This window comes from Triplophysa rosa, linkage group LG16 (assembly GCF_024868665.1).
Source record: "Triplophysa rosa linkage group LG16, Trosa_1v2, whole genome shotgun sequence".
In the NCBI taxonomy this organism is placed as follows: domain Eukaryota; kingdom Metazoa; phylum Chordata; class Actinopteri; order Cypriniformes; family Nemacheilidae; genus Triplophysa; species Triplophysa rosa.
In genome coordinates this window covers 7,300,710-7,320,767 of record NC_079905.1, presented here as the reverse complement: position 1 = coordinate 7,320,767, position 20,058 = coordinate 7,300,710, and the positions used below count along the sequence as shown (strand labels likewise).

Here is a 20,058-nt window from a genome sequence, read left to right as displayed (position 1 = left end):
AATATAATACAATGTAATATTAACAGTTTGTTTTCTAAATTTTGCTATGTCACAACGTAGGACACATGTACGATTTATTCGTCAACTACCCGAATATAAATGGACACATTTTCAAAAACACAGATCTTTATTCATCTCTGCACATGTGACCTGTATTATCTTAAAGGGATAGTCACCCTCTTGTTATTTCGAACCTGCCTGACTTTCTTCTGCAGAACACAAAAGAAGATATTTTTTAAAATGTTGGTAACCGGCGGTACCATTCACTTCTATTGTAAGGACACAAAACCAATGCAGGTCAATACCGCCGTTGTTCAGTTACCAACATTCTTCAAAATATCTTCTTTTGCGTTCTGCAGAAAAAAGTAAGTCATACGGGTTTGAAATGACACAAGGGTGAGTAAATGATGACAGATTTTCATTTTTGAGTGCACTTCTTCACTTGTGAAGTAATGTTTCTGTCCGATTTGGTCTTAACAGAAATTGTTTTGTAGGTCCGTTTCGTTCCAAAGCCCCTCAAAATCTGGGTCGTTTTCCACCCCTGTTCAGGGAATAACATCTCATTTATTATTAATAACACTCAATTACTGACACATACACACACAGTAAGCGGATTATTGGTATTTGTGGATGGATATTTAATCCATCTAGGTCTCCGCTCGCTTTGTCTGGAGTCAGGGAGGGGTGTCTAGCTGTGTTTGGAATTAAAAATAACTGCGTATAGTGCGTATTTCTCGATGTTGTTTATATAATATTTGCAACATTGTGTAGCTAATTTAAAAAGTGTTATGATGCAGTCATATGTCACTTTTTGTTTATTAGACAATGTTAGTTGTGTTATTGTTATTATAAGTGTGTGCAGTCATTTTTGAAAAATCGATTTAAGAAATGTAATATTTATCACTGGTTCATCTATACAAGAAGTAGGTTGTCAACCATGTTGCATTGTTGGATACAGTAATCATTTTTGTTTTTATTGTTATTACTTCTGGAAATCTGAATGATGAAAACAAGGATTAAATAGATGTTTTTAAGAAAAACAAAGAATAAAAAAGCTTTTTTATGTGCAGTGAGTGTAGTGTAAATGGGAAACACTTTCAGATGTACTAGGTCACGGTTCTCATCTCATCCAAACACCCCTAAGCCTTCAAAACTATTTTTCATTCTTTTGAATTCAATGTCAAGTTTGGTCGATTTTTACTGTAGTACTTTGGACTTTTCAAGGTATTCTGTGTTTTTTCCCAGCGCCCAGGGTTTGATTTCTGAATCAGCTGAGAGTTTACATACACCTACACACACACACACACACACACACACACACACAATAACGCCGTAAAAGTGTGTGGTAATTGGTCTCCGCTCCTCTGCGTTCTTTCTCCTGCACGGATCCATCACACCTTTCAATCCCCCGACCTTCACTCGACCCCTTATCTTTCACTTCGTTATTGAGGCAGACAGTCATAATAGCTCCTACCAAGTTATAAGATGCTCTCATGTTGCACCTGTCTGTGGTTTCAAGGGATCTTTGTTTGCGTTGTATTACTTTAAGTAACTTGGAAAGTAAGTTAGAAGTTAGTCTGCATCACGAGTGATGTCATCAGATCCCATTTTGATCAAAAGCACTCCTGGCCATCTAGTGTACTTCCTGTGATGTCAAAGCCCATGTGACTACATCCTCTCTAGGAGGAAGATTTTTTTCTCAGGCCCTTCCTTCCTCTCTTCCCCTAGTGGCTTCTCCAGACCCTCCAACGTAGCTCCTACACACGTGGTGGTGCTCTCTACCTCCTTCTCTACTCTTCCTCCTCCACCTCCTCCTCTCCCTCCCACCACGCAGCTGTTTCCAAGGTACAGGCATGCCTGCGTTTCTCTGCAACCTTTTATCTCCCACTGCCGCGTCCCTCCCCATCTTCTCACTCGTCTTTCCCTGCCACTGTTTCCTAACAGAGAGCTCAAACCCGAGACCCAGGAGACACCGAATGTGCGTGCGCCTGCATGTCCCTCTCTGCCCTGTCGTCTTTGTAGTAGTCAGTCAGTCGATGCCTGTGCTCATCGCCTTTTTAGAGTAGATTGTGGATGTTCTGATCGCTGTAATGAGATGCCTGCCAACACACACGCACACACACACACTGAAGTCAAGTCTGACTTTTATTTAGTGAGTTAGTCCTTTCCTTAGTACTGCATATGCTCCGGCAAATATCCTGGAGCGTACGAAACTTCAACATCCTTTTGAGCGATTCTGCTGTGTGTGTGTGTGCTTGTGTGTGTGTCTGTAATCCCTCCCGTGGCGCATGCCTTTCCCCAGTGTCTCTATGACATGCTAATCCAAAACGTAAAATCGTCCAAATACCATCAGATCCCACAGAAGCCCGATTTTTCTCGCACTGCCGCTACAGCTTTGTCAGGGCAGCGGTTAACCATCACACTACAGCATTTCCCTACTGTGAACTACAGATCTGAGCTAAAACCTCATATCTGCTCAGAATCCCTCCGACCCCTAGAGTACCTTGAAATGCATATGGTCCTGTAAATAGAGTAGCACACGTGCATTGGCCTGTGTAAAAGCCTTTGTTCATCTCACGACAGCCCTCATAAACTCTATAAAGTTTCATTAAGCTACAATGAAAATCATTTTCATGTTTATCTGTAATTTACTGAATGGGCTTTGTTGGGTGAATTTTAAAATAAGTATTGCAGGTCAGAAAGGTCAGAAACTATTATATTTTCTATACTGTTATAGATGATGTCATCGGCCGCACCTGCCTGGCTTAAAGTTATCTTCCGGTCTGTGTTTGTTGATCAGTCTGGCTAGTGGCTAATCATATAACTATTTGTATTTAATTTAATTTATATTCATATTTTATTGTATGATAATTGTATTAAATGAACAATTTGCTGAATTTTATTGTATATTAATTTTATTTAATAAAAACTATTTGTTAAATGGGTCGTGTAAATTTGTCACATTTAAGTTTAGCCTAGTAACGTTTCATCTGCTGGTCACCCAAAATAATACTGGCTAGTCATACTTTTTACTTGCTAGCTATAATTTACTTTTGCTTGTTATCAGAAAAAATCTGCAGAGATTCTATTTTTGCGGATGTGTACCGGAAGTTAAGTTCGGGCCACAAAATCGCAGTAATGTGTTTATGTTGTTGCTTTGAAACCGCCTATATGTAAAAATAGCTCAATTACATTCAAAATACTGTAGACGTTGTGTTGGGATGAGAGTGAAAATGTGATTTTTGGGCATGCTGGGAGTTTCACGTTGTACATTGTTCCTGCCAAATTTTTGAAAAATGTGTGAGTTTATTGTATATCAACTTTTATTGAAAATAGGTATAAAATTGTGGTCACACTTTATTTTAAGGTTCAATTCTATTAACAAAACATATTTGCCTCAATAAACTCCTAATTTGTTGCTTATTAATAGTTATAAGGTCGGTTTAAGGATATAGAATGTTGTCATGCGGAATATGTGCTTTATAATTACTAGTAAACAGCCAATATGCTAATAATAGGCATGCTAATAAGCAACTAGTTAATAGTGATAATTGGTCCAGAATAAGTGTTAAAAAACTAAAGTGTTACCAGAAAATCTAAAATCATTTTTTTATCTCAAGGGATATAATTGTTATATTTTAAGCATTTTCTGACCATGTTGATTTTGTTTAGAGCAGCAGTGTTGACTCGTTCATAAATAATTTTAATGAGATTTGTCACTTTAATGCTCAAATCTGTAACTTCCGTTGATAAAATGACAAAATTTAATTATTGAGTTCATAAAAAATGTCAGTGTTCATTAAAAACTTCATTAAAACGTCAGTGTTTAAAAATTTCTCTATTCGCGAGAGTAAGCACATTTACATTTAGACATTTAGCAGATTTTTTGTGAAGCAATTTGTAGGGATACTCCACCCAAAAATGAAAATTCAACCCTCAAGTTGTCCAAACCTTTATAAATGTCTTTGATCGTTTGAACACAAATAAAGATATTTGAAAGAATGTTGGCAACTGACAATTCATTGACTACAATAGTAAACAAAAATTATATATATCATTTTTTTGTTCTGTTGAACAGAAAATATATTTTGAGGAATATAGGAAAGCAAACAGTTATAGGGCACCTTTGACTACCATTTTAATTCTTTATACCATGGTAGACAATGATGCCCCATGAATTGTCAGGTGCTAACATTCTACCAAATATCTTTATTTGTGTTCAACCGAACAAAGACATTTTTTGGGGTGGAGTATTCCTTTAGATAGCAAAAAGATAACAGATTGCCACTTTAAGGGCTGTTTCCCTACAGCTGGTAGCGATTTGTATTTTCCTCAAAGGTGTTTTCTGGTGGTTTGTTTTTCATGACACGTCCTTTGTGTGTGTTTTTCCTCACAGACAGTGTGGCTACAGTAAGGCCAGTCAGGAGGGAGACGATGATCTTTACTTCCAGTGTGAGTATAACTACGTGTTTCCGCACACACATGTGCATCGATTCCACAAATCAGTCTGACTGTGGGCTTCATTTCAGAAGGCAGTAATGGACATGGCCTGTCACAGGCGGAGAGATTAGGATGGAGGGAAAGGGAAAAAACGAATCCAGAATAGTGATCAGTGAAAAAAGAGAGATTAAGGAAGTTTAAAGAGGCACTGCATTAACGTCTAAGTCCGTATGCGTGCCTTAACACCAGCCGGCCTAATGCTGCCGTCCATTAACATGCTCCAGTAGTCTTCTGTGATGATGAGAAAGTGGGAAGAATGGGGGAAGGGGAGTGCCAGCCAAGTCTAGTCCAGTCTAGTTCCATTTCCTCTCTCTACCCAAGATTTCCTGTGTCGTCTTCATCATCTCTGTGACAAAAAAAATATTCAAATACAACGTTTAGTGTTCAGTACATCTAGTTATCTTTCTTTTTTTTGCCATTTTCCCTCAAACCTCTCTGAACTCCGGCCAGATGTGTTAGCATTAATATGCATGTGTGCGTATGTGCTCGCATGTGATATGTGTGTGTTTGCCAGAGCAGCAGTAGGTTTTGTGAGTAATGAGCGTCTGTGCGGAGCAGTCGTGCTGCTGAGGCATTAAATCTGCTCAAACAATGAACGCTGATGACACGCACACACATCACGTCTAACTTATTTACAGTGTATCCATATGTGAATGCAGTCTGACAGATGCTGAGACCTACATTCGCTCGTCTTCATTAACTCACTGCGATCGTGATCTATTGCATTTAACATGCAAATGCATTTGCCATGCACATTATGCCAGAATAGACACTACATCACACATAGGCAAAGACTGCTATGAAGATGCATGGAAGATCCGTTTATATCTTTCACTTTGTAATGCATGTAATATTTAATATTTTTGTTGTGATTTTTTTTTGTCATATTCCTGAACAAACTGTTGTAATGCAAATCTTCTTTTTCTAAAAAGAACTCCCACAAAAATGCAAATGTGTAATCTCATGTGTCCAAGGTAGAAAGTCCTTTTAAGGGAACCTTGATCGTAATTCTGACATGTGAGACACAATAAAGTATTTTGTAAGGCATTGTCAAGATAAATGTTAATATAGACCATAAAGTAAAATAATATAAAAAAATATATGAGCAAATAAGATGAAAGGAGAATATATAGATAAATTACATTAACGCCATTGTCAAGATGAATGTTAAACATTGATATAGATTATGGAGTCAAATAATATTATAAATATATGAGCAAATAAGATGCAAGTCGAATATATAGAATAAATTACATTAGGCAAATAAGGAATATATGAATAATGAAATACGAAGAATTCTGAAGACAGATAGTAATTAATGAAATACAACAAAATTGTGTGTCATTTTCTTTATGAAGGCAAAACCAAATAAATAATGTTTATTGTTCTGCTGTCTTGGCATAAGTCAGACCCATTCACACAGAAAACAAAGCATTTATCACAGGTCCTTTACTTTCTGGCAACAAAACTTCAATTAAAAATAATGAGAACAATATAAATATAGAGTTTAACTTTTGCTTTTAACAAGAAAAATTATTCTGTCACAAAGAAATTGTACTTGCAAAATAAATCTTAACAGCATCATCACTGATTATGAGCAGTAATTCCTTCCCGACTTATTTTCTCTCTCTCTCTCTCTCTCTCTCTCTCTCTCTCTGATGGGAACTAAAGTTTTTATCTAAATGTCTTTTAATGAATTTATGAAGAAATTAATTTAATTTATTATTATTTTTTTTAATTCTAAGTAAAGATTCTTATTGTCTTTTAAAGCAAAAAATGTTATAGATTAATAAAAGTCATGTAAAAGTCTCTCCTTGCTCTCTCTCTCTCTCTCTCTCTCTCTCTCTCTCTCTCTCTCCTTGGTCTGGGCTCCGTTCTGTGGTGACCCATTGTGCGGGATATCTGTCTCCCACCACCCTTTGTTTTACAAATTTGTTCTTCCATCTTTTACACAACTTCTGATAGCACACCCTATTTTCTTGCACGTTCTTATTTTACTGCCGTGTTTTTGGATGACCTAGAAACACTGGTAGGGATCAGTGGTTAGTTGTCATTATAAAGTCTCTGAGGCCTGCTTTATTTGTGTGTGTAAAACTGGCCGACTGTGAATTTATTTGTGGATTTAATGCTTCAGACTCAAATGTATGTTTGGGGATTAACTAAGTACTGTAGTTTGGAGACAAAATTGTTCCCGGAAGTTAACTAAATCTGCCAAAACCTCAGTAATGTCCCCATGAAAAAGATGAATTAATAGATAAGTAAATAATATTTTCTTTTCAAATTTTGTTCAAATCTAGTCGAAATTGATCAAGTTTACTGAGGGTTTGGAATGGGGTTAAACTCTATAGTACTAGTTATAAATATAGCTTTGTATGAAAACAACACATTCTGGTTTACGGTATCTCCTCATTTAAATAACTATATGTGCTTGTCTGTTTGGAATCCTGGGAATTATCTTCTGTCTTTATTTATAAAAAGCCCCTTGGTTATTCTGAGGTGGTGAAATCTGTGAATCTGTTAAAACCAACTTGAATAGGAATGAGGAAATGAGCTGGAAATCACTGTGGTATAGGCGGTACATGTGGAATACGATACAAAAGCCTCATTCCCGATGAAGAGGTCTTCGATCTTGAGCCCCGCTCTCATGATGGAATGAAGGACCTTTAATTTGTTTTGTAATTGTAGTTTTAAGTATGTGTGTATGTATGTGAGCTTCCGATCAATAAGTTGTTATGAGAATGTGAAGTTAAGCCTCTGGTTTGGCTCGGGTCGATGATGAGCGGTAAGCACATTTCAGAGAGACCAGCCGCAACACAAGAATATAATACAAGATGCATATTACTGAACAAATAGTTGTTATTTAAGTGAAGCTTTAATACAAAATGATTCATGTTTATCTGAATGACTAGCTTTTATATTGTAGAGTATTTGTTTAGAAACTCATCGCTTCAGACTTAAATCACTTTTTAAATTATTGATTTTTGCAATCACTCTTGTCTTTCCTCATATAGTGAACTGACATTTGTTACAGTATGTATTGAATAATGAATGAGTGAACAAGTCCGCGGTTTTGGACATAGTATATGCATGAATTGCTTGTGTTGCTCATGTTGTTTCGTTAGTCATGAGGTCAAAACCATGGCAAGATTTCATTTTCACACCGCTAATTATATACTTTTTTGTAGTTAAAATCCCAACCAGAAGGACGTACATTGACCCGGAAACATGTGAAGATTTGCTCCAAGCTATCCACGCCTTTGCCAAAGAACTGGACATCTCCAGCATTAAGATAGAGAGGATAGTCCATACAGGTACCAGAAATCCTGCAAATTCAGAATCTTCTATTAAGTATTAGAGTTTACTCAAAAATGAACATTCTGTCACACACCTCCATGTCTTTGATAAGATTATCTTTAAATGTATAACTTTTGTGTAAATTATTCCTGCAATTTTGTGTGAACTATTCCTTTAAACGATAACCAATATTGTTGCAATCTTATTATTTTATGTCTTAAGTATGTAACTTGGCCCTGCAGGAGACTTTGGCGAGGTATGTTGGGGTTGCTTGAAACTGCCCAGCAAACGCGAATTACCCGTGGCCATAAAGACGCTTCGGGCAGGCTGCTCGGAAAAACAGAGACGCTCGTTCCTCAGCGAAGCAGGAATTCTGGGACAGTTCGATCACGCCAACATTGTACGTCTGGAGGGAGTCATTACCAGAGGTCAGTAAAGACAAAGAAAGACAAAAATGCTTGCATTCGTGCCAATTCAAACAATGTAGAAAAAGGTAAAGAATGGAAAGCAAAGAAAAAAGAAAGAAGTAGAGATGTATGGGACGTCCCGCTGTAGAAAATAAATGCTGCGTGGTGATTGGACCATTGCTCACGGAATAGGGAAAGGCAAAGATCGAAAGGAATAAGGGATTTGAGGACCCTCAACTTGAATAGATTCAGAAGGACAGAATGGATGGTACGTCCCTCTATTGAAAAAAGATAAGGAAGGAAGAGCGGGATGTCCCACTGCAGTAATAGAAAAGAGAATGATATGCCATTGATCGGACAGTTTATTGGGAACTGAACCTCTGAATAAATGGGACGATCCTCATAAGAGCGGAAAGAGAAAGGAAGAGTCGATACCTGTAGGACGAATGGCCGTTAGAGATAGAAGATCAAAGAGAACGAGGAGGTTTAGATGTTATCACCTTCTTAAAGGACGGAGGGAGAAGAATCAGGATTAAATGAATCCAAGAACTTCCAGTCCACAGCGTGACGGGAGGGAATTTGGCCGGAGGTACCGAAGTGTGGAGTTAGGAGAACAGATCCATCTTTTGATCGATCGATGTGATGTTCCTGGAGATAAAATGGCCAGATGGATTTGCCTACGGTGCTCTTGCCGTAGGGATGATGAAGGTGATGTGGAGTGAGACCGGAGGCGGCAGGAGACAGAGAACAGATTTGCTGAATTAAAGGAATAGCAGCACTTATATTAGTTCGGGACTTTGTGTATTAGTGCTGAAGTACAGCTGGAATTTTTGTCTTTGCATTGATTGTAGTTGTGGCGGATGATAGAAATGCATGACAGGATTGAGGTTGTGTATGTTAGACTGCACAATGACAAAAGTCTCATTCGAAAAAGTTCAACTCCATTATCAGAGTCTTAAATTACTTTGTTGCTACACCTGCCAATAGTAGGTAAATTGCAAAAATGTACCCACTGAAAATATTGCTTACTGGCCGTGAAATTGAATTTTTTTATAATAAAAATATGTTTCTGTCTTTATTAAAGTGGAATCATTTTGCTGTTTATTTACTTGCATATTATTGACAAACAATGCAGGTCTTTTAGTCACACACAGCACCATCTTTCAGAAACTTAGCAATTCTAACGTTATGGGTTTGACATTTGCAGTCAAAACAAATTCTCAGAAAATACAGTCGGTACCAATATATTGAACAATTTCTTTACATTTTTCTAAGCCTCTGATTATGGAGTCCAGACATCAAAGAAAGATTATTTTATGTGTTTTCTGTTTAAAGGCTGGAATACACTACACGACTTTAAAAATCTGAACAGATTTAAAAAAAACTAGACATCACACATTTGCAGACTTTTTGAAAGTTTGCAGAGAAAAACAGGGCATCACACACTACGTGATAGAATCTGCAGACTAGCGCATAATTTCTGCAACAAGTCCAGAAAGAAAATCTTGGCAAAATCTGAGCAAAAGTCTTAGACAGCCTTAAAGCGGCAGTCCGTAGGATTGGCCTCTTTGTCGCCATCTCAGTTTGTAAATTGCTACTGCAGGTGATGTGAGGAGATATTTCTTTACGTGAGTTGTGATTCGGCACTGCTCAACTGCGCGGACGAGTCTTCACTGTACATCAGTAGCGCAGAATAAACGCAGATAACATGGCAGATGATATAACACGAAACAAATAAGAACATAAACAGACACAAATAGCGCAAATGGAGGCTGTGTTGAAGTGTTTTGATATTATTTCGGGTGCTGGGTCATTTTGTTATTTCTCATGGAAACTCCCGTAACGCGAACCAGACAGAAGATCCCTGAACGCGAAGATCCCTGAACGCCCTCAAATGCTGACAGGCACGGTCATACATCGCTGTACATCATACAACTATATATACTATATGCAAAGCCTCGTCATCATATCTGGGATATAAGTCCGTACATTTGAGTAAAATCACGGGCTTCACTTGTCCGTGCTAATGAAATACAGATGTGGGGAGGTCATTTCTAAATCACACGAGGTCCCCAGATAATACTATCCCGGGCGAATAGGTCTTAAATTACATTTATCATAACGAACATAAAGAGAGAAAGAACAACCGATGAAACTGTACCCGTCTATATTAACACAACAAGTGCACTACGGTTTTTGTGTTATTTATTGAAATATTAAAAATGTGTCTTACCTGTTCAGAAGAAATAAAGCGATGTCTGCATCCGTTTACAATCCTTTCAGATCACGGAGTACCCGCCACCTTTGAAATGCCTTGCCAATATTCATTTTCGCACGAGTCCGATCACATTCCCTGTTTCTTTGTAAACCGTCTTCAGTTCGTTCTTTCTTGTTTTTCACAAATGATGAATCCCCAGATGTCAACACTGCTTGGCGTTTAAAAGTAAAAGTACTAAACGCCGCCATAAATAATACTAAACGTTGTATGAAATCCTACCCAGCAGTTGTGAGTACACGCTATAAACCGCCTGTCACTCGCAGCATCCACGCGCTGGCTAGCAGCCGGATCCTCTTCGTTCTGTGTACGAATGTGACAAAATGATGCATAGACGAAAGACACCATATAAGGATCTCTGGGAATGTCGACCCGACAGGGCAAATTACAAACCATTATTACAAGCGTTCAGTGGTGAATCCAGCAAGGGTAGTGACACAGTTTTAAACACCGTGCTTTCATGTACTTGCTCAATAATTGGTTTTAGCTAATTTTTACTCCAAAAAACTTGCGGACTGCCGCTTTAAAACGAGGGAAATATGCATGTTACGGTTGTCACTAGAAAGCACTGACGTTTTTGAGAAAGGACAATGTTTTTTGTAAGAATTCTGTGAATTAAAATGCACAACCTTGAAGCAGTAATAACCAACAATTTGAGAAGAGTTGTCTCTTAATAGAACAAACAGTATTTGTTTAATTTTCATTTTTCTGTTCTCATTTTTATGGGAAAAACATCTTATTATGTGACAGTTCTCTGTTGCGGATGTGACAGTTCAGAAAGCGGCACTTACCTGACCATAAAGAAATGCTTTAAAGGAGACCTAGCATGTATTTTAAACCACCAAATATTGACATCTGACATATCAGTAAGGTAAAAACAGTTTTTAATGATAAATTTGACATTTACATGAAATTGCTTAACTGCATGTTTTAAAACGGATTTGATCTTTTTATTAAACACATTTTTTGATAAATAATGTGAGGAATATTCCACATATTTACAGTTGGTCACCGCATGTACTGAAGTTCTATCGAACAGACATACACTGGGCTAAAAGATTTAAAAAAATTCTATACCTTTTCATATCTTAATTGAATTGCTTATGTAAGTTACAACAAGCATATTACAAAAGAGCAAGAGAAAATCCGGTTTGGGTTGATAATATGACCCCACTGAATGTCCCCGTGCCTCATTTAAATGTATGTGGTGATTCTTCAACAAAGCAAAATTGGTTCTTGTTCTAATTGTGTTGTCTTAAAATGGAGGGCAGGAGCTGATGTGCTCACTGGCATTTTAGAGAGAAGAATGAATTGCTTTTTTTCCTGATTGAATTAGCCCGTGCGTGTGTGTGTGTGTGCGTGCGCTCAGCGAGCACAGTAGCAGATGTTCAGGTTGGAGTAATTGGTGGCCAAATCACAGCAAGCCCCCTTTAATGACTCTAATCTTTCTCCTCGACTTCACTTCCTCCACCTGCAAATCTCCATTTTTTTTGCTGCTGTTTATCTCCTGAAAGTCTCACACCCACCACGGTCCTCTTCATCCCGCACCTCCATCCACCTGTCAGACCCCCTGCAGCTCCAAAGGACCCGAGTTGAGAGCCCGGTAGGAGGTCCTCTGATTGGGGTTGGTCAGGCGTGTCTGCTCCTCCCCGCAGGGGGTGTGATGGAGCTGGCGATGCTAGATTGACCAGATTGATTGGGTTGTCCGTTGAATGCTCCAGATTGTTGGTGTCAGTGTATGTGATAGAGGGATCCATCTCTCTCTCTTTCTCTTTTCTGTAATACCTGGGGATTTGCTGCTACCCGCCTCTCTAATGGAGCATCCGTCCCTTGTCTCACTTTGGGCATGTTTCGATCACTCACTGTCTGAAACAGGAAGTGCACATACTGTACATAACGGGCGTTATTGGAATACTTGTTTCTGATTGGTTAGTTGCGGCATATGTGTGTGTTTTGTTTCAGGCAACACGATGATGATCGTGGTGGAGAGTATGACCAACGGGACACTTGACTCTTTTCTGCGGGTAAGAAAAGTATGGATTTACAGGACATTTTGACGGTTTCTTAGCCCCGCCCACAATCCAACATCTTTTATATTTGTTTATAGCAACATGAAGGTCAGTTGACCGTTCTCCAGCTGGTGGAACTGTTGAGCGGTGTGGCATCTGGGATGAAGTATCTTACAGAAATGGGCTTCATCCATCGCCGGCTGGCAGCTCACAAGGTCCTGGTGAACAGCAACCTGGTGTGTAAAGTATCGGGATTCAGACCTTTCCAGGATGACAAGATAGAGGCCGTCTACAGCACTCTAGTGAGTATTGTACCATAATGCAGCACTCTGAAATGATTCGGAATGAGTGTGAGGAGCCGATGGTAGTCAGCACATTTCTTGAAAAGTCAAAGCGCAGCTCTTATCTAGTTTCCATCAAACTTTTATGTTTTTCCTGACGGCTCAGCTGAATGTGCGGTGTGTTTAAAGGACTCCTTCATGCTTCTGTTATGATAAGATGAATGTGGGAGTTGTTGGGATACTAGACGGCACAATGCATCCGTCCCTCACACACACAGTGTGCTCATACCATTGTATTACTTCATTTTCAGGAAAGGAAAAGAGTAAGTACATTTTTTCATGTCAAGGTCAGATAATTGTATTTAAGCCCCACGATTTTGTCAATTGTAAAATAGATCTGTTTTATTGATCATATCTGCACTGCTGTTTGTAACGTCTGTTTTTAATGTTATGTTACCGTCACAAAATGTATATTTTAATTTAGTGGTTCTCAACATTTTGGACTCATTTTCCACAACAAATTTCTAAGTAATATAATATTCTGATGTATATTGTTATAAAGAAGTATATTTTGTATCAAAATAACTAAAAACTAAGAAATATCTTGATGTTGATATTTGTTTTATGTTACTTATTGCTTTTTTGTCTCAATTTAAACCATTTTACGTCATCTTGAGGGCTCGGTCCCCCTGCGTGAAAAACGTGATGTGTGATACTGTGAATGTGTGAACAAGTGATACTGTGAATACAGCTAAAGGTGAAGGTATACATAATATATTGTGACTATATTCACAATCTGGCTATATATACTGTAGCTTCTGGAACCATAATGCAAGTTTCTGGATGAACAGTTTGTAGTTCATTACATGACATAAAAAGGTCTCTTTTACTCTTTCAGCACAGGGGGAAGAGTTCTGTATTGTGGACGGCCCCAGAGGCCATTCAGTACCATCGGTACAGCTCGGCCTCGGATGTGTGGAGCTTCGGTATCGTCATGTGGGAAGTCATGTCCTTCGGAGAGAGGCCGTACTGGGACATGGGCAACCAAGACGTATGTCTATCTCTTAAAGGGACAGTTCACACAAAAATGAAAATTCTGTCTGCATTTACTCTGTCTACCTCAAGTTGTTCCAAATCTTTATAAACCATTCTTAACCACCATTGAGTACCATAGTAGGAAAAATTGATTAATACATTTCTGTTCTGTTAAACACAAAAGAAGATATTTTGAAGAGAGTAGGAAAGCAAACAGTTCTGGGGAAATTTTGACTACAATTGTAATGTTTTTCTACTATGGTATAGTCAATGGCGGCCTAGAACTGTTTGGTTACAAGACAACTTGAGGGTGAGTCAAGTTTTTAGTTTTTAGCTTTAGATGAACTGTATCTTTAATATCCCATTTCCTGTCTAGTTTACTGTACATTTAGCCTTGAGTTTTGCTTCACAACTGTTTACTCGCTTTCTCCATTAAACGGTCACATTTTTCTTCTCTTTCAAACCTCTTTTTTTGTGCGATTATTCTTTCTAGCTTCCTTTCTCTGTTGGTAGGGTGGGATTTTGCTGTGTGAAGTGGGGAGTCTTTCATTCATATATAAATTTAAAAGCGGCTAAAGCAAGGGGTGTTTTAAAAAGCCTCGGATAGAAAGTGTGTGTGTATGTGTGCACGCGTTTAGACTTCAAGTCCACTTTAGCCCTGTGACCAATCAGACTCAGAAGTCACGCGGCGTGTGGTCTTCCTTTCACTCCTGCCGCAAAGATCCTGTAGCCCAGAAATAAACACAGAGGAAGGACGTCATGACAGAAATAATGTAGTTTCATAAAAACGTTTCTAAAAAGCGCATAATCCAAATTATATAATGCGCATTTGATTTTTTGTTACAGCTGCGGTATATGCCCTTTCAATAATCATGTATCAAAAATGAAAATTCTTTCATCATTTATTCACCCTCTTGTCATTCCAAACCTGTATGACTGACTTTCTTCTGCAGAACACAAAATAAGATATTTTCATGAATGTTGGTAACCAAACTGGTCCCCTTTGACTTCCATTGTATGGACACAAAGCCACTGAGACATGTCTCAGAATATCTTCTTTTGTGTTCAAGGAATAAAGGTCATACAGGTTTTGATCGACATGAGGATAAATAAATGATGTTTATTGCATATACTGTATTTTGGTATTTGCTGAAAAACGCTGTAAATAATTCCTTTTTTTCCTAATTCCTAATTTTCTTCACCTTCAAATGTACATCTTCACCTTTACTTGTACATCACAGGTAATTAAAGCGATAGAGGACGGGTTCCGGTTACCCGCACCCGTGAACTGCCCGCCATCTTTGCACCAGCTCATGTTGGACTGCTGGCAGAAGGAGAGGACGGAGAGACCCACATTCACACAGATCCACAGCGCTCTCAGCAAGACCATCAGGAGCCCGGATAACATTGGGTCATCCACACTGGGACGCAGGTACCGAGACTGATACATTTCCCATCATGCCATTGTGCTCGTGATGTTCCACCTCCTTTGTAATGTCTCAATCTAATCACAAGGGGTGACAGGAAACACAAAGACTGGTGTTACTGCCAGGTGTGTACAGCAATGTGTGTGTTTATTTGTGATTGGATCCTTGGACGTCCTCAAATACTGTGTCACTTACAATGGGTTTTTCCTGCATAGAGAAATTGGAGGCGGCCGCCTCCGTCAAATGTCGGGCCGCCTCAGACTCTAGCCAGAATGATGTCGGGTGTCTTTACAAGAAATGTTGCGTGCATTTAACAGACTGTAATTTGTAACTGCAGTTGCGGCATTACGCCACAGTGGAGGCACTGTTTCGCTATCAGCACACCGAGGCGCATAAAAGAGTTGCAGAACAAGAACTAGCTGTGTTTCACGGCTGTTTGTTTTGCATCCAAGTACATTTCATTTCTTAAAATATCTTAAATTAACATAACGTCCATCATTGTAATGTCTTCAGCTGTGCAGTTGGACTGTGAATCAGCGTAAACTATACACAGCGAGTTCGCCATTATGAACGCACATTGCGTTCAGAACGACTTGCACACGAATGACTCATTTGAACCGATTCATTTACCGATTCAGTCACTAACGAATATAAGAGCTCATTGAATCATTTAAAGTGAACCACAGAGAATGCAAGATGTGAATGCGCTTTGCACATTTAGTAAGACTGGTTAAAGGTGCAGTTTGTAACAATTTTGCAGTAAAATATCCAAAAACCACTAGGCTAGTGTTATATATTTTGTTCAGCTGAGTATCTGAAATGTTTCCAACTACTTGTAAATCGTGAGAAAATCGCCATTCTAAACAATGACACGGGGCTGTGCAGTCGCCTGTCAATGGCGTCATATCCGCGTTACCCTTTGTTACCACCTTTACTGACGTAGAAACCGCATGACAACAGTGTCGTGGACAAATGCGGAAGTCGTGGCTAGCGTCTAGCAAGCCACTAGCTTGTTTCGAGCAGTCACTTATTTATGGACCACAATTATTCGCAACATTTATAAAACTTTACCTCATCTGCTAACATGATTCCTCGTTCCCGTCTGATTGATGGCCATCAGCGATGGAGTTGAAGACAACAGATCCCATCATTCCACGCTCCTTCACAGCGTCATCAAGCTACAGCATTGTTGTTTTGATCGTGCGCCCTCTAGCGGCGGTTTTTACAAACTGCACCTTTAATTCAGTTGGCTATTGTGGGCTGAAAAGTTAGTTGAAAATGATAGAAAAGCTTTATTTGATTAAAAAACATGTTTGTTTGAATCAAACTTAATATTTTTAATAGTTTTATATAACTTAATAATTGTCATTTTATTAGAACTTTTAATATTTCAAAGCCACTTAAAGGTAAGGTAGTACGTGAATGTACAAGATCAGGATGGCACAACCTCCGCCTCATTTTGTGCCAGAAAAAACTCTGAGTACTATATGGTATTACCGCATTTACCATGGTTAACTTTTTACGAAATCCGTTATGTCTCTGTCTGTTCCTCCAGGACTCTGGGTTCCTCCGTATCACTAGCAGACCGAACTCTCCCCTCCTTCCCTTCCTTTAGTTCCATTGGAGAATGGTTAGAAGCTGTAGACATGGGCCGCTACAAAGACAACTTCACAGCTGCTGGATACTGCTATCTGGAGTCAGTGGCCCGCATGACCGTTCAGTGAGTGATTGCATTGTGGGATTGATACTATCTGGGTTTCTCGGTTTGGGTCTAACCAGCTCTGTTGTTTTTCAGGGACGTGTTGAGTCTGGGCATCACCTCTCTGGAGCACCAGAAACAGATCCTGACTGCCATACAGACTCTTAGGGCACAGGTTATTCAGATGCACGGTCGAGGAGTACAGGTCTGACAAACGCACACACGCTCGAACTGGACGTTACCGGGTTTAAAGAGGAAAGACACGTGGACGTCTGTTCCCGTAATTACCCAGAAGGCCGTTCAGCGGTCAGGAGGTGATAACTTAGTCACTGCAATGGCAGTTTTCTTCCTAATCTTTTCATTTTTAGGTTTCTTGATCTTCGCTTTGGGCAAACATGTTTTTTTTTCACAAACCAACGACGAAACAATATCACAGAGGATTTTCTTTCAAATAACCTATGTGCTGATTTCACCTGCTTCATCCGCTGCCCCTCAAGCTTTGTCCTTTTTTTGTAGGACTCGGAGGCTCTTAAATTTATTTTAAGAACTCGTGCTTTGTAGCCACTGACCATGTTGTGGACTCGACCAAAAGCATGCCACCAAATCTTGGACCTTCAGCTCCTCAGACAAGGAGAAGATCTGTCTGTATCTTCAGAAAACAAGTCAACCGATAAAAAATCTTAAAACGTTGTAAATCCCATCTGTGCATTTGATTCTTACATCTGTTTTTCTTCCACTTGCTTTCGCCACGTAAACTGTTTTCGAATTTCAGAGTTTTATTTAGTGTCATCTAAAATCTATATTCTGTGTTGTGTTTATCGTTCTCGTTCTGTCTTAACTATAGACAATGTTTGCACTGCGGTATCCATGACTTACTTTATCTTGTACCATATTTATTAGAGAATTTATTTATGTGTTTACAGAAGCTTACTGGAATTCATCTGAAATTTGAATGCAGAAATTTCACGCCTCGGGAAACAGCGCACGAAATCTGGTCACATTTGCTGTGATTTCATCAAAATGCTTCTCGATCTTGTTTGTGTCATTTTATTTTGCCTGCACTTTTAAGGGTCGTCTGTGAACGGGTGGCCGTGTCGCGCATACACACGCTTACAGACATTTATTATGCGCTGCAGTGACGGCTGTTGGATACACTCGGATGTGTGTATTACTGGATGTTGCCATTGTGTACGACGGAAGTGGTTCTTCTTTGAAAAGAAAGTTCTGAATGTGCTAGTGTTATTGGATTTGGACTTTTGCATTTTTGTGTGATGTGTGCGTTGGGAACTATAGTCTGTGGGAGACTGAGATTCTGTGTGCTGAAACGTTCACATTTTATCATATAAACGGATCGGTTCAAAACGCAACAAAGACCATGGTGCACAAAAGGATTGTGTTACAAAATAGAAAAGTACAAAACAAACCGTAATTCATATACGTTTGTTCTTTTTTCAGGACATGAGCAATTATAAAGAATGTTGTGAGTGATCGCATCACATTTTTTACTGTGAGTGTTTGATAGACACAGATATAAAGAGCGCTTACGTGACTACCACATATTCATAATTATCTGAGACGTATCATTTTAAAACACAACGAACCCAAATGAATAATCACTTCGAAATCTAAACAACAAACTGTTCTGCACTGTTGAACAACCCTTTACAAAATAAGACCGGAGTCCCCCTTTGCATTGTGTGTATCATTCTGATCTCTGTTTGATACTGTAAATATGTATTTGAAAATGCAATCTATTTTTATAATTTGTTTGAATAATAATGTGATCCTTTCACTGTGTTTAAACGATTATTGTTTGAATTAGGCGAGTAGTGACGAATAAAGTGTCTTTCTTTTCGTTTTTCCTTTCGGTTGAAATTTTTCATGATTTTTACCTGGTAGAAAAACAGATGGCTGTTGCAATACTGAAACATGTTATTAAAAAAATACAATACAGGTACCGTCGGCTTTATTGTGTTTGCTTGCGGTCTCCTGGTTTCAAGCGTACCTGCCTGAATTCATATAAACAGTCTATTTTAATCATGTGTAATCAATGTCGAGGCAATCAAGCGTTTCCTGTCAGTTCAACCTCCTGAAAAACAGCAGGAAGCAAAAACACAATTCGCTGCTCTTGATTTTTTTTACCAAAAGGATTTTTTTATAAGGATTATTTTCCTATGAGAGTGAGAGAATTGGGAGCACCTTTGACTACTTGAAATCTGAAGCAGACTGTCATCTCTGTCAAAAAATGTTTCTGAGATCTGATCTTCATTTACCTCCCATGGTGCGATTTGTCTTTGTGATGATTTTAGACGCTGGGAAAGGGTTGAATAAGGTTTGTACTTGACGCATTTAAAAAGCAAACACTTCATAAAATAAACAGCAATCAGTTACCATATTAAAATCAAATAGATGTGCAGTAAAATGTTTTGATCTTCAGAGTAGCCGAACAGAAACATTCCAATCCAGACAATATTTTGAGCTGTTTGGTGCTCTCCTGCTAAAAAAACAACACATCGAAATAATAACCGTGAAAAGCAGAAAGTGTGAAAAGGACGGAATGAATGTTCTGACAAAAATAAAGCAGTTAATACTTCAACTTCCAGCAGTGAGAAAGCAAGATGCAACTGTGTGTGCGCGCGTGCACAAGAGACTGCTTACACGTTTTTGTGTTCAGATTAAAAGACCGTTCAGCAGGAGGCGACGGATGCACCTCTAAGCTGGTGTGAAGGGGAAAGTTTCCTTACACAAAAGTTTGATCCCGGCTGTTAGAGTACCAGACCTCAAATCGGATTTGGGAAATTAATCCGGATCGGGAGCAAGTGTGAACGAACAAAGTGAAGTGGGGCTTCTGGGAATGCGCCATCTCTCAAGGTGCAAACTCTGTAGATGCAGTTCATTCGCTGAGAATAGAGACGTCTAGCTGTGTGTATAGTTAAGTGATAAAGCAGCAGTGTTGGGTGTAACTAGTTACTAAGTAATTAGTTACTGTAATTTAATTACTTTTCCCTTGAAAAAGTAAAGTAAGGCATTACTCTTATTTTTTCAGTAATTTAATTACAGATACTTCTGATGTAAATAAACTAAATACTCTGTGTAATAAATGTGTGTGCAATAGTGGAATTGACATCAAA

General features: G+C 38.7%; 1 protein-coding gene across 3 annotated transcripts in view; it reads left to right on the top strand.

Moving 5' to 3' along the window:
• Positions 1-18,876, top strand: part of LOC130566769 (ephrin type-A receptor 7-like) — a 98,401-nt gene extending 79,525 nt beyond the window's left edge. Inside the window, exons 9-19 of one of the 3 annotated variants that reach the window (XR_008964520.1) lie at positions 1,729-1,845; positions 4,397-4,452; positions 7,686-7,811; positions 8,037-8,222; positions 12,439-12,500; positions 12,584-12,787; positions 13,665-13,817; positions 15,043-15,233; positions 16,784-16,948; positions 17,024-17,241; positions 17,444-18,876. Coding sequence is in view for 2 of the 3 variants with exons in the window: in XM_057354505.1 (XP_057210488.1) it covers positions 1,729-1,845; positions 4,397-4,452; positions 7,686-7,811; positions 8,037-8,222; positions 12,439-12,500; positions 12,584-12,787; positions 13,665-13,817; positions 15,043-15,233; positions 16,784-16,948; positions 17,024-17,138 (1,375 nt within the window). In the remaining variant the exon portion in view is untranslated. Of the gene's footprint in view, positions 1-1,728; positions 1,846-4,396; positions 4,453-7,685; positions 7,812-8,036; positions 8,223-12,438; positions 12,501-12,583; positions 12,788-13,664; positions 13,818-15,042; positions 15,234-16,783; positions 16,949-17,023 lie in introns of all 3 variants that reach the window. The other 2 variants (XM_057354505.1, XM_057354506.1) reach the window with 2 other exon arrangements.
• The last annotated feature ends 1,182 nt before the right edge of the window (positions 18,877-20,058 follow it).